The sequence below is a fragment of the Ctenopharyngodon idella genome, chromosome 20 (genome assembly GCF_019924925.1).
Source record: "Ctenopharyngodon idella isolate HZGC_01 chromosome 20, HZGC01, whole genome shotgun sequence".
In the NCBI taxonomy this organism is placed as follows: Eukaryota; Metazoa; Chordata; class Actinopteri; order Cypriniformes; family Xenocyprididae; genus Ctenopharyngodon; species Ctenopharyngodon idella.
The window spans coordinates 28,705,070-28,718,328 of NC_067239.1; the positions used below are offsets into that span (position 1 = coordinate 28,705,070).

Below are 13,259 nucleotides of genomic sequence, written 5' to 3' on the forward strand. Positions count from 1 at the left end.
CTAATCATGTCTTCCCATCAAGTCAAGTTGTGAAGAATTAACTTGAAATATTTTGGCCAAAAGAATAATTCTTAGAGCTTTTCTAAACCATCTATAAAAGAATGCATACACAAAGGGGTTACACAGAGAATTCAAATATCCAATCCACAAAAAAACATCAAATACAGCCGGTGGTATTGTGTGATCAAGAAAAGGATCTATTAGATTACAGAAGAAAAAGGGTGAGATGCTCACAAAAAATACCCCCATGATGATAGCCAGGGTTTTTGTGGCCTTCCCCTCAGTTTTGTTTATAGATATGCTGGTTTTCTTGGCCATGTGTGCTGAATGCTGTATAGATTTTGACTGTCTTCGTGCAACAAGGAGAATTTTTAGATATATGCTGACAGCAATTATTGTAGGTAGGCCAAAAGCTAAAAATGAGGAAATGGTGCTGGCTGCGCGGGTTTGAAAGATAATACAGGCTCCCTTACAAGCTATATTATCAAAATAAAACTCCTCTGCACCCAAAATGTTGAGTTGAAGAAACACCATAGCAAATCCAACAACGGCTGCCAGACCCCAGCTTAGGGAAATCATAATGAGGGAAATGGGTGGTGTGATTTTATTCCGGTACTGAAGCGGGTGACATACAGCATAATAGCGATCAATAGAGATGAAAGATATGTGCAAGAGAGATGTGATGCATAACATAATATCAACACTGCTGTGTATTTTACAGAACATGTCACCCAAGTACCAGCAAGTCTCAACAGAGCGCAGCATACTGGGAGGCATTACAAAGCCTCCGATTAGCAGGTCGGCCACGGCCAGCGACAGGATGAGGTAATTTGTTGGCGTGTGCAGCTGCTTGAAATGAATGATGGCAATGATGACCAGCAGGTTTCCACATACTGTGGTAAGCGCTATGGCACTGAAGAACAAATACAACAAAATCTGAATCTCAGACGGGTAGACAAATCTCACACATGAGTTGTTGAACGACTCAAAGCAGAGAACAGGCCCACGGTCAATCCTAGTCTCAGGTCCATTTCCAGACATGGTCTGTTGAAAACAAACCAACAAACACATTTATTTATGAGCAAATAATGAACTGTGCTCTTATTATCATAAAAGCAATGTGACTTAATAAAATACCACTAATAATTATTACATTAGAATTCATTGCATTAAACCCACAAAACATTATCAGCCCTGCAGCTTGAACAGAAATCATACCTTTAGACATTCATGACACAGATCTTACCTGTCCATGCAAGAGTGAATGTTTAGAAAGCACATATTTATATGTCTTACCCCTCCTGTATTGCATCACTACTGTCACTACATCTTTCACCTTTCAACAACAGAAACCTATTCCCATGTTATTTCCCTCTATTTGGATACTTAATTACATAAAACAATGAATACAATCTGTTAACCTGTCAGTGTCCCACTTTTTTATTGCCTTTTTTCCCTACAACATATTTTTGTAATCATCATAAATTAGGCATCATTCAAAAGCTTAAACACTCAAAATTCATCCTGTAAAACCATTGGACATTGTGTTACTGGAACATGTAGCATGTAGCTATGTCTGTTTTGTTTCATTGTGTTTTGGTTCTGTTTTCCCTGTTCTGGTTTGCCTGCATTTCCTGTACTTATTAGTTTCCATAGTTTTTAATTTACGCACGTTCTGTTTTCCGTTGATTACTCAGTCTGTGTATTTAAGCCTTCAGTTCATTCAGTTCTTTGTTCGGTCTCGTCTTTGCTTTATGTGGTTGTTCGTTAGTTTGCTCCTGCGATCTCCTGTATGTTACTTTGTGGATTAATAAAGAAGTGTTTGTTTGGATTCTCCTGCGTCGTGGGATTACTACAACCACAGGTTGACAGAATACCGGACCTAAACTGAATAAAGATTGACTTAACCGCTGTTCAGCTACTTTGCCTCGAGCAGAAGGACCGTTCACTGGAGGACCACACTAGTGACTTTTTAGACCTGGCGTGCCTAACCCACTAAGGCACGCCTGCCAGTGAATGGTCCTTGAGGAGATTTCGCTGCATATGTGGAGTGGGTGCTGGTGGACTATGGGTCCCCATTCACCATCTGCCCCACTGAGGAGGACATCACCAGCCCTACTCCAGACTCAGAGCCCAGCCAGCTGCCTCACACACCTTGCACAGAGCGAACGCCAGAGCCCACCGCAGACAAAGAGCCAGAGCCTACCGCGATGATTATGCCAGACAAGAAGAACTGAGCCTACCATCGCCCCGAAGCCCGAGCCTAAGGAAAGGTCTGACCTGGTACATGACCCTGCAACACCACAATCCGTCCCAGTGGGCGTGCACATGGAGTTTGTGGGGATGGAATGGAGCCCCGCCCACATTCCCGCTGCTAGGGGTAAGCTGCAGCTGCTGGAAGAGAATATTTCCCTGAATCTCCCGTCCCCGCTTGTCCCGCCCAGCTCCAAGTCTTTTGTGTCTCCAAAGATTCCGCCCAGCCACCCTCTCCCACCTCCTCTGCCTAAAACAGCGAGTTCCTCGGCCCTGCCTCTGCTGTTTCCCTTCAGGCCCTTGGCTCCTCCTCTGACTTCTCTCTGCTGTGTGGATCTGATCTGTCTTCTGGTCTCCAGCTCCGCCTTGTCAAGAGGATCCCCTGGCTTCACCTCCAGCTGCCGAGCCCATCACGTCGACCAGTTGGCTCCACCTTGGCTCAGGGGGAGCCAGTGCCCCATGGAAAAGTATACCCACTCTCCATCCCAGAACAAAAGGCCGTGGAGGAGTAATTGAAGAGGCTCTCAGTCAAGGTTATATTCACCCTTCCACTTCCCCTACTGCTTCCAGCTTCTTTTTCGTGACCAAGAAGGATGGAGGCTTGCGGCCCTGCATCGATTACTGGGCATTAAACAAAATAACCATCGAGTTCAGATACCCACTTCCCCTTATCCCAGTTGCTCTAGAACAACTCCGCAGTGCCTCCATTTTCACTTAGTTGGACCTCCGAAGTGCATATAACCTCATCCGGATATGTGAGAGAAAGACAGCTTTTGTGGAAGACAGCTTTTGTGACCCCTTCAGGACGCTACGAGTACTGCGTCATGCCGTATGGTCTGGTCAATGCCCCCTCTGTATTCCAGGACTTCATAATTGATGTGCTCCGGGAGATCCTAAATCAGTTTGTGATAGTTTACATCGACGATATCCTGATATACTTCCAGAGCCTGGCCAAACATCGGCAACACATTTCGGAGGTCCTTCAAAAACTATGAGAATATCACCTCATCGTGAAGGCTGAGAAAAGCAGTTTCCATCAAGAATCCATCTATTTCCTTGGTTACCAGATCAGCAAGAAAGGCATCAAGATGGATGAGGTGAAGGTATCCACCATTAACCCTCTGGAGTCTGAGGATTTTTGGGGCCCTGGAGAAGTTTTGACATGCCCTGACATTTGTGCTATTTTCAGTTGCTTATAAACATAATAATGGCAAAAGTGTCATTACACTGTATTCAGCACGAACTAAGCTACCATAATATGTGAGCAACATGTATGTACATGTTTGTATTTTTGAGAGAAAAAACAAAAAACTTAAGTCACTAAAATACGGCCACAAAACAAATACTAAATATGTCTTCACAAGACTTCTGGGTATTGGAGGTTGTAGACTAGAATTTTTGCTTCAAAATTATGTAAAAATTATCCTGCCTACTCGTTCATATAAAACAATATATTGATTTAAATTTTGTAAGACACTTTTTGTCAAGAAAGACAGTATGCAGGAGGCGTGAATCTTCATGAATAATGCTGTGATTCACACCTGAGAAGACAAAGACCCGCATAATGACCCGCATAATGAGCCCTTTCAGTCAGGTAGGCTATGTGAGAGGAAACTAAAAAAATCAAAGTACAAAGTTTTTTTTTTTTGGTAGTTTATTCAGAATATAGTTAACAATATAAATGAGACACATTTTGAATAAATGAGGGCACATTTTGAGTATAGAGTTTTACCTGGAAATAAATCCTGTTCAAAGATATAAGTGAACATCACTTACCTGGCATTCCAAGGTGTTTTGTGTTTCTGCACTGGAGAAAAAAAAAAAAAAAAAAAAAACTTTCCTGCTTCCAGTCAGCGATCTCACCAATATATTCATTCAGAATGTCCAGTGTTGGCCAATATCTGGTCACTATAATTCTCAAAAACAAAAAACCCTCTGTGAGCATGCTGATAACAGGATCATATCAGCTATTGTATTAACGTTAATATAATGTACACTCTTAACAGAAAATATGATTTTTGTGATGTTATGCATGCATGTATTTTTGCACATCATATGAAGAAAATGTTGTATAGGTATACATTTAAAATTACAGTTCCAGTCAAATGATTGGACACATTACTATTTATAATGTTTTTGAAAGAAGTCTCACGATCATCAAGCCTGCATTTATTTGATCAAAAATACAGAAAAAAATAGCAATACTGTGAAATATTATTACAAAAATACAGGAAAAAAACAGCAATACTGTGAAATATTATTACAATTTAAAATAATGTTTTTCTATTTTAACATACTTTAAAAAATAATGTATTTCTGTGATGCAAAGCATCTAAACGTTCATATTACCTCTATGGTATTTTATATATTATATATAGAGCCTAAATGTTGTGCAGTTTAATACATTGCTAACACATTTTATTTCAGTATTTATTATGTATTTCAGTCGATTTAACTAATCTCAGTATAGCAATATAGTTTGGGAATAGCCAATATGGCAATTTACTAATGTAAGTTGAGTGTAGTAAACGAAACTGCACGTCAGTCTGCCCCATTAATTCACACTGAGACACACAAAACTTGCAGGATTCATATTTAAACAGTTTTTTTGCGGTTTAATATTCACAGACACTATATCGCAATTAGAATAAAGAACTTGAGAATAAAAAACAACTTACCTTTTACAATCATCGGCTCAATCTAGTTGATCCTCGAAATGAAAGTGAAACCAGTCATGCTCATCCTCTGAGGCAAATCTTTTTAAAATTATTCCTCACCGCATCTCAAAATGATGAAAAGTACATGAATCTGACTAAACTTGGTGCGTTTTTCTGAGCTGACGCGGGCATTCACTCTGTTGCATGGATCGCCTCAGAATTTGCGTCTCGCTAAGTGGGCGTGGCCGAATTAGTGGATAATGAGCTGAGCCGCGAACTACTGACATGTCTCTCTTTTCATACAGATTACATAAACAGAGAATATTTGTTTTCGATTTGACTTACATGATTTAAAACCTGACATTTCAATGTTTCTTTAGACATATGTCTCATTTTTGTCATTAGTATTCACTAAGTTACAGTTCATTTTCTGAGGGAGTATCAGATTGGACTTCATTCAGAGAGAGACGACAGATCACGCATCATGTTAGTTTTCTTTATTTTGCAAAAAGCACAACATTTTGTTTTTACTCTGTGTACACAAATAAAAGAAGACATTTCACAGATTAGAATGGTCTATAACTCTTAATTGATATGTCCAAAATTGACAGAATATTTTTAGTCTCTTTCACACTGGTAAGAAAAAAAACGAGGTTGTATCGCCGGCGATACTGCCGACTCCAGAGTGTTAAATTTCCACTTCCATAAAAATTCTCCCACAATTCCTTGGCTTTGCAAACTTCTACTGATGTTTCATCCATAATTACAGTACATCACTGCTCCTTTTGCCTCTCTGTTAAAGGGCAGGCCCAAGTCTCTGTCCTGGACCCTTGAGTCGGACCACGCCATGCAAGAGTTCAAAATGGCCTTCACTTCTGCACCACTCCTATTCCTTTCCAAAACCTTTGTGGTCGAAGTTGATGCCTCAACTTCAGGAGTCAGTGCAGCATTGTCCCAGCAGCAGGAGAAGTCATCCAAACTCCTTCCTTGCACCGCCTTTTCCAAGAAACTCACTCCGGCGGAGCAAAATTATGATATTGGCAACTAGGAGTTACTTGCCATCGAACTTGCCTTGGAGGAGTGGAGGCACTGGTTGGCGGTAGCTCAGCATCCATTCACTGTCCTAACTGATCACAAGAACCTCCAATATCTCAGGGAAGCCAAGAGACTGAATCCAAGACAGGCAAGATGGGCATTATTCTTCAAACATTTCCACTTTACCATCTCATATCGACCCGGGTCCAAGAACGTTACAGGGGATGTTTTATCCCGTCTCCATACCCCAGACAAGACAATGTTGAACATCCAGAGCCAGTGTTCCTCTCACTCCTCTTTGTGCACTGGTCACCCAGGGACCAGTCAAGTAATGTCACGGATATAGAATGGATATTTGAATGTATATGCCCTGCTGCAAGCCGAGTCCCAAGTACATCGGTCCCTTTCAGGTCGTGAAACAACTCAATCCCGTCACCTATGAGTTAAAACTCCCAGCACATTACAGAATTCACCCTGTCTTCCATGTTTCACTCCTCAAACCTCTAGTTCCACATGTTTCCATAAGTAATTCAAAGTGTTTTGTGATACTTACCTGTGCTCTGCTCCAGTGCCGTTCAACTGATGTGTGCTGTTCTGCATTCCTCTCCATCCATCCACCATCTTTAAAGAAAGACATTCAAACCTCATCCTCAATCTGCAATATTGAATTCCTACTCACCTGTTCATCTCTTCATCTGCTGTGTGTTCAATAAAGTTTCTTTGGATTCACTTACCACCTTATTTAGTGTATATATATCCTGACAGGTACTTTTATGTTCCAGGAGTTGATAATTATTAAAACTAGTAGAGTTCAACTTCTCTGAAATAATTTATCATGCATTCATTATTTATCTTTGCTATTTTCAGATGGATTTTATATATATATTTTCTTTTGCCCTTGTTCCAGACATTTTAAAGCAAGAAAACCCTTCATAAAATATAAATTAATGCATTTTAAGAACTTTAAAAATTTAAAGAAAGAGTTAAATAATCATTTCCATTTCCGTATTTGTTGTGTGGAAACAAAAGTGAATAAGCCTCGGGCTGAAGGAAATGCAAATTCACGCCCGTACAGTAGAGGGCGCAGCTCAAACAAACCTTTAAGCTGTGCTGCTATTCTGGGGTGCATTTCCTAAAAGCATCGTTAGCCAGCTATGGTCGCAAGTTCCACTGAATTGTGTTGGTAACGACGTAACTTTTGACCATATTTGGCTTCGGGAAACGCACCCCTAGATTGCAGATGAATAGAACGCTGGAGAACAAAGTTCAACACTCTTTCTTCAGCAATAAAAACAAAAAATGAATCATAAATGTGAATGCGATGTTCATCTAAAGTCATTTTTGCTTATTCGTATGTTTTATGTAAATGTTGCAGGTTTGCGTAATATTCTGAGTTTGCATTTCACTGTTTTTATTCATTTTGAGGAATACTGAATCTGTTTTTGTGCAAGTGAGGTGAGTAAATGCTCACATTTAGTCTAGAACTACAATAACCATCATGTTTACACAATGCACACAACACCTCTGCACTTACTCCTGATATCTCTCAACACGGGGACAGGACAGGTGTCAATTCATGGGAAAACAAAGTCTCTTGCGTTTGAAAAAGTAACTTTTGTTGTAAAATTAATGCATTACTTTACTCGTTACTTGAAAAAACTAATCTGATTACGTAACTCATGTTACTTGTAATGCATTACCTACAACATTGGTGTTAATCTGTACATTATAATCATATGTTTCATGTAAAAATGTTTCATTAGAACAGTAGTGAACAACTAAAATATGCTCAAAAAATCCTAAGCAAATGTTTTTTTGATTCCTCCAGTGACATCATACCTGTGTAATTTCTGTCTCTAGAGAAATTCTGTGGAAATAACTAGAGGTTAGTTTAATGTTTTCTTCATCTAAAAACAGTTCGCGAGCAGAGGGACTTATTAAATGTGTTAAACATGTTTGCAATATGTTCTGCTGTTTATCAGCACATTCACACCTGTCCTCATTAAACTACAAAAGAATCACACTTTATTCTGATTGATCCCTACAGGAGTGAACATTCACCTGCAGCTCAGAGGGTCTGGAGTTGCATCATTGTGATTGTGCTAATTAGATAATGCAGTCAACAAACAAACAAGATGTTTTGTGAAGCAATGAAAATGAAAATTTATTTTAAAGCCTTATAAAAAGCCTTTTAATATGGTGTTCCTGTTGTGTTTTTGTATAAAACATTTGTGTGTAGAATTGGACATAATGGTCAGGGCAAGAATTAGGCCCAGGATATAGGGTTAACATCTTAACCAAATAAAAAAAATAAAAATGTTAAAAATAATAATAATAATAATAATAGTAATAATAGTCTTTTGTTTTGTTCCAAAACCTAGTGAGGTTGAATGAACTATGTTGAACTAGTGTTGAATGAACTGTAATGGGCATTTCTCTCACTTCATCCAACATCCTGGCCCCTGGTTTCATAGAAAAGACTTAAGACTAGTCCCAGACTAAAATGCATGTTTGAGCTGTTTTAACTGAAAGTAACTTGCACTGGCATATCTTAAAATATGTCAGTGCCATTCTTTTGTCTCAAGATGCACACCAGTAATGTTTTTTCCTAAGACATGTTTATAAAAGCTACTCAAATGTCCTAATTAAATTAAGGCCTAATCCTGGCTTAATCTAAGCCCTGTCTGTGAAACCAGGCCTGGATATAATTGACCGAGCTTATCGCAATGCATTATGGGATTGTAAATGATCTTAATAAATCTTGCATTTGTATCTTTGAGGTCCATGTTGAGTGCTTCAGCAAATTGCAACCCTTACCAGATATGGACCAATAAACTGGTAAATAAAGTGCAGGATGCATTAAATTGATAAAAAAAAGTGACAGTAAAGATTTATAATTTTACAAAATACTTATATTTCAAATGAATGCAAGATGAAGAATTATTAAGCTAAAATAATGCATAGTTCAAGTGCTTAGCTGTTATTTGCTGCCTCATCATGTAGGAGGGTCAGAGAAGATGATAAAGAGTATTTAAGGGCCTCTTCTCTCACTGCTAAAGTGACAAACTACCAACTAAGTTTTCTGAAACTGAGACAGGCAGGATGGATTTATCATCACAAGAATATAATCCCACTGAGTTTTGTTTTCCTGCAGTGAACAACTCTTGTCTTAAAGGCACACACCTTGTGTCCACTCAGACTGTGTTGTATCTCATATTGGTGTCGGCGATGTCTTTGACCATTCTAGGAAATTTGGTGGTCATCATCTCCATAGCGCATTTCAAACAGCTCCAGACACCCACTAACATCCTGGTGATGTCTCTGGCTCTCGCGGATCTGCTGCTTGGACTGGTGGTCATGCCTTTCAGTATGATCCGTTCTGTCGATGGTTGCTGGTACTATGGAGATGCCTTCTGTTTGCTCCACTCCACTTTTGACCTATTTCTCACATCTGTGTCTATTTTTCATCTAATTTTTATTGCAATTGATCGACATCAGGCTGTGTGTTATCCGCTTCAGTACCCTACAAGAATAACCATACCTGTTGCATGGGTCATGGTGCTGATAAGTTGGAGCATGGCTGCTTTATATTCATATGGTTTAGTGTACTCAAATGCTAATGTGGAAGGACTGGAGGAATTTATTGAATCAATATACTGTATGGGAAGTTGCACTCTGCTTTTCAATGCATTGTGGGGGGCTTTAGACACGTTAATAGGTTTTTTCTTGCCCTGTTCTGTCATGGTTGGACTGTATGCAAGAATTTTTGTGGTTGCAAAAAAGCATGCTAGAAAACTTGATGATACACACCAGCAGGAAAATGAGAATGTGTTTAAAAGCTCTCGACGATCTGAGCGTAAAGCAGCAAAAACTCTTGGTGTGGTCGTGGGTGCCTTTATTTTTTCCTGGCTGCCTTTTTTTATTAACTCTATGATTGATCCCTACATCAACTTTTCCACCCCAGTTGCACTTTTTGAAGTGTTTGTCTGGTTAGGCTACATTAACTCAACCATAAACCCCATCATATATGGCCTTTTCTACCCATGGTTTAGAAAAACCCTTTCTCTTATTTTAACAATGAGAATATTTGAAACAAACTCGTCTGACATCAATGTTTTCACTGTTTGATTCCATTTCTGATCTCACCGTGCAGCACACTGATGCTTCCTTTTGCAAATCATATAAAGAGCATTGTAAAATCAGATGTTTAATCTGTGCTAAATTAAAGGGTGATCTAAAATCAGATCTCTGGCACACTTACAGTGCATTACTGTGCATTATGGATGACATTAATTACACATTGCATCCCGAATTATGAAAAACCTAATTGAATTCTGATTTGATCTTTCGAACATTTTTAAAATGTAGGTTTTAACCAGTTTTCAGTTCACATACAAAAGTGGCATGCTTGTGTGCAGCTAAGGGCATATGTCTTATAGTATAGGTTTCAGTATTTTTTTAATCTGAGGAGATCTACTGTATAAAAGCCTTCCAAGAGATGGGTAACCCTTAGCGTCTTTATTCATATCAATGGCATATGCTCATAAAATACATCTTCTTGTTGCCGTTTTTTTTATTTTTTTTATTACATTTTAGAGCTGAAGATGTTTATTGTTTATATATATATACACTATAAGAGGGTGGTTTATGAATTGGGCCCAAAGCCATCTTTAATGGTCAGGGCAACAACATAAAGCTCTTTTGCCTTCTTGTGCTGTTAACCAGTGATGTCTATTAAAAATGGGGTAATATGTTATGGTCCGTGGTGCTGCATTTTGATTCATATGATTTATTTGTCTTTTTGGGGAGGCCACTAAACAGATCAGTATCATAATTAATTCTACTAGTAACAAATGGATGGATTTTCAGCATTGCCATGGGATAAAATGGCATAGCTTTCATTTATTATTTACACTATTTAATTTAAGTTTGTCTGGTTAGGTTACATTAACTCAACCATAAACCCCATCATATATGGCCTTTTCTACCCATGGTTTAGAAAAACCCTTTCTCTTATTTTAACATTGAGAATATTTGAAACAAACTCGTCTGACATCAATGTTTTCACTGTTTGATTCCATTTCTGATCTCACCGTGCAGCACACTGATGCTTCCTTTTGCATATCATAGAAAGAACATTGTAAAATCAGATGTTTGATCTGTGCTAAATTAAAGGGTGATCTAAAATACAAACCCGATTCCAAAAAAGTTGGGACACTGTACAAATTGTGAATAAAAAAGGAATGCAATAATTTACAAATCTCATGAACTTATATTTTATTCACAATAGAATATAGATAACATATCAAATGTTGAAAGTGAGACATTTTGAAATGTCATGCCAAATATTGGCTCATTTTGGATTTCATGAGAGCTACACATTCCAAAAAAGTTGGGACAGGTAGCAATAAGAGGCCGGAAAAGTTAAATGTACATATAAGGAACAGCTGGAGGACCAATTTGCAACTTATTAGGTCAATTGGCAACATGATTGGGTATAAAAAGAGCCTCTCAGAGTGGCAGTGTCTCTCAGAAGTCAAGATGGGCAGAGGATCACCAATTCCCCCAATGCTGCGGCGAAAAATAGTGGAGCAATATCAGAAAGGAGTTTCTCAGAGAAAAATTGCAATGAGTTTGAAGTTATCATCATCTACAGTGCATAATATCATCCAAAGATTCAGAGAATCTGGAACAGTCTCTGTGCGTAAGGGTCAAGGCCGGAAAACCATACTGGATGCCCGTGATCTTCGGGCCCTTAGACAGCACTGCATCACATACAGGAATGCTACTGTAATGGAAATCACAACATGGGCTCAGGAATACTTCCAGAAAACATTGTCGGTGAACACAATCCACCGTGCCATTCGCCGTTGCCAGCTAAAACTCTATAGGTCAAAAAAGAAGCCATATCTAAACATGATCCAGAAGCGCAGGCATTTTCTCTGGGCCAAGGCTCATTTAAAATGGACTGTGGCAAAGTGGAAAACTGTTCTGTGGTCAGATGAATCAAAATTTGAAGTTCTTTTTGGAAAACTGGGATGCCATGTCATCCGGACTAAAGAGGACAAGGACAACCCAAGTTGTTATCAGCACTCAGTTCAGAAGCCTGCATCTCTGATGGTATGGGGTTGCATGAGTGCGTGTGGCATGGGCAGCTTACACATCTGGAAAGGCACCATCAATGCTGAAAGGTATATCAAAGTTCTAGAACAACATATGCTCCCATCCAGACGTTGTCTCTTTCAGGGAAGACCTTGCATTTTCCAACATGACAATGCCAGACCACATACTGCATCAATTACAACATCATGGCTGCGTAGAAGAAGGATCCCCGTACTGAAATGGCCAGCCTGCAGTCCAGATCTTTCACCCATAGAAAACATTTGGCGCATCGTAAAGAGGAAGATGCGACAAAGAAGACCTAAGACAGTTGAGCAACTAGAAGCCTGTATTAGACAAGAATGGGACAACATTCCTATTCCTAAACTTGAGCAACTTGTCTCCTCAGTCCTTAGACGTTTGCAGACTGTTATAAAAAGAAGAGGGGATGCCACACTGTGGTAAACATGGCCTTGTCCCAACTTTTTTGAGATGTGTTGATGCCATGAAATTTAAAATCAACTTATTTTTCCCTTAAAATGATACATTTTCTCAGTTTAAACATTTGATATGTCATCTATGTTGTATTCTGAATAAAATATTGAAATTTGAAACTTCCACATCATTGCATTCCTTTTTTATTCACAATTTGTACAGTGTCCCAACTTTTTTGGAATCGGGTTTGTAAGATCTATGGCATACTTACAGTGCATTACTGTGCATTATGCATGACATTAAATACACATTGCATCCTGAATTATGAAAAACCTAATTGAATTCTGATTTGATCTTTCGAACATTTTTAAAATGTAGGTTTTAACCAGTTTTCAGTTCACATACAAAAGTGGCATGCTTTAGGGCATATTTCTTCAGTATGTTTCAGTATTTTTTAACCCAAGGAGATCTATAAAAGCCTTCAAGGAGAAAGATATCAATAGTGCTTACATTCATCTCAGTGGCATTTGCTCTGCTGGCCAGAAATATGATCATCTTGTTGCCATTTTTTCAAATTAATACTGAAGATGTATTGTGCTGTATATTGTTTATATATTCTTATATATATTAAAGGGGGGGCTATGAATTGGGTCCAAGAAGTCTTTAATGGTCAGGGCAACAACATAAAGCTCTTTGCCTTCTTGTGCTGTTAACCAGTGATGTCTATGAAAAATGGGTGATGTATTATGATCTGTGGTGCTGCAGTTTGATTCATATGAT

General features: G+C 38.8%; 2 protein-coding genes across 2 annotated transcripts; one reads left to right on the forward strand and one right to left on the reverse strand.

Annotated features, from left to right (window-relative positions):
• taar10 (trace amine-associated receptor 10) lies at positions 1-1,087 on the reverse strand. The gene has a single exon (XM_051875284.1). The coding sequence runs from the start codon at positions 1,069-1,071 to the stop codon at positions 1-3; it is 1,071 nt and encodes a 356-aa protein (XP_051731244.1). The 5' UTR covers positions 1,072-1,087.
• A 7,960-nt stretch (positions 1,088-9,047) lies between these two features.
• Positions 9,048-10,073, forward strand: LOC127502526 (trace amine-associated receptor 13c-like). Its single transcript, XM_051875494.1, has one exon. The coding sequence runs from the start codon at positions 9,048-9,050 to the stop codon at positions 10,071-10,073; it is 1,026 nt and encodes a 341-aa protein (XP_051731454.1).
• The last annotated feature ends 3,186 nt before the right edge of the window (positions 10,074-13,259 follow it).

Excerpts from the sequence above, each read along its gene's own strand:
- taar10 (XM_051875284.1), bottom strand. The coding sequence starts at position 1,071 with ATGTGTTTGTTGGTTTGTTTTCAACAGACCATGTCTGGAAATGGACCT.
- LOC127502526 (XM_051875494.1), top strand. The coding sequence starts at position 9,048 with ATGGATTTATCATCACAAGAATATAATCCCACTGAGTTTTGTTTTCCT.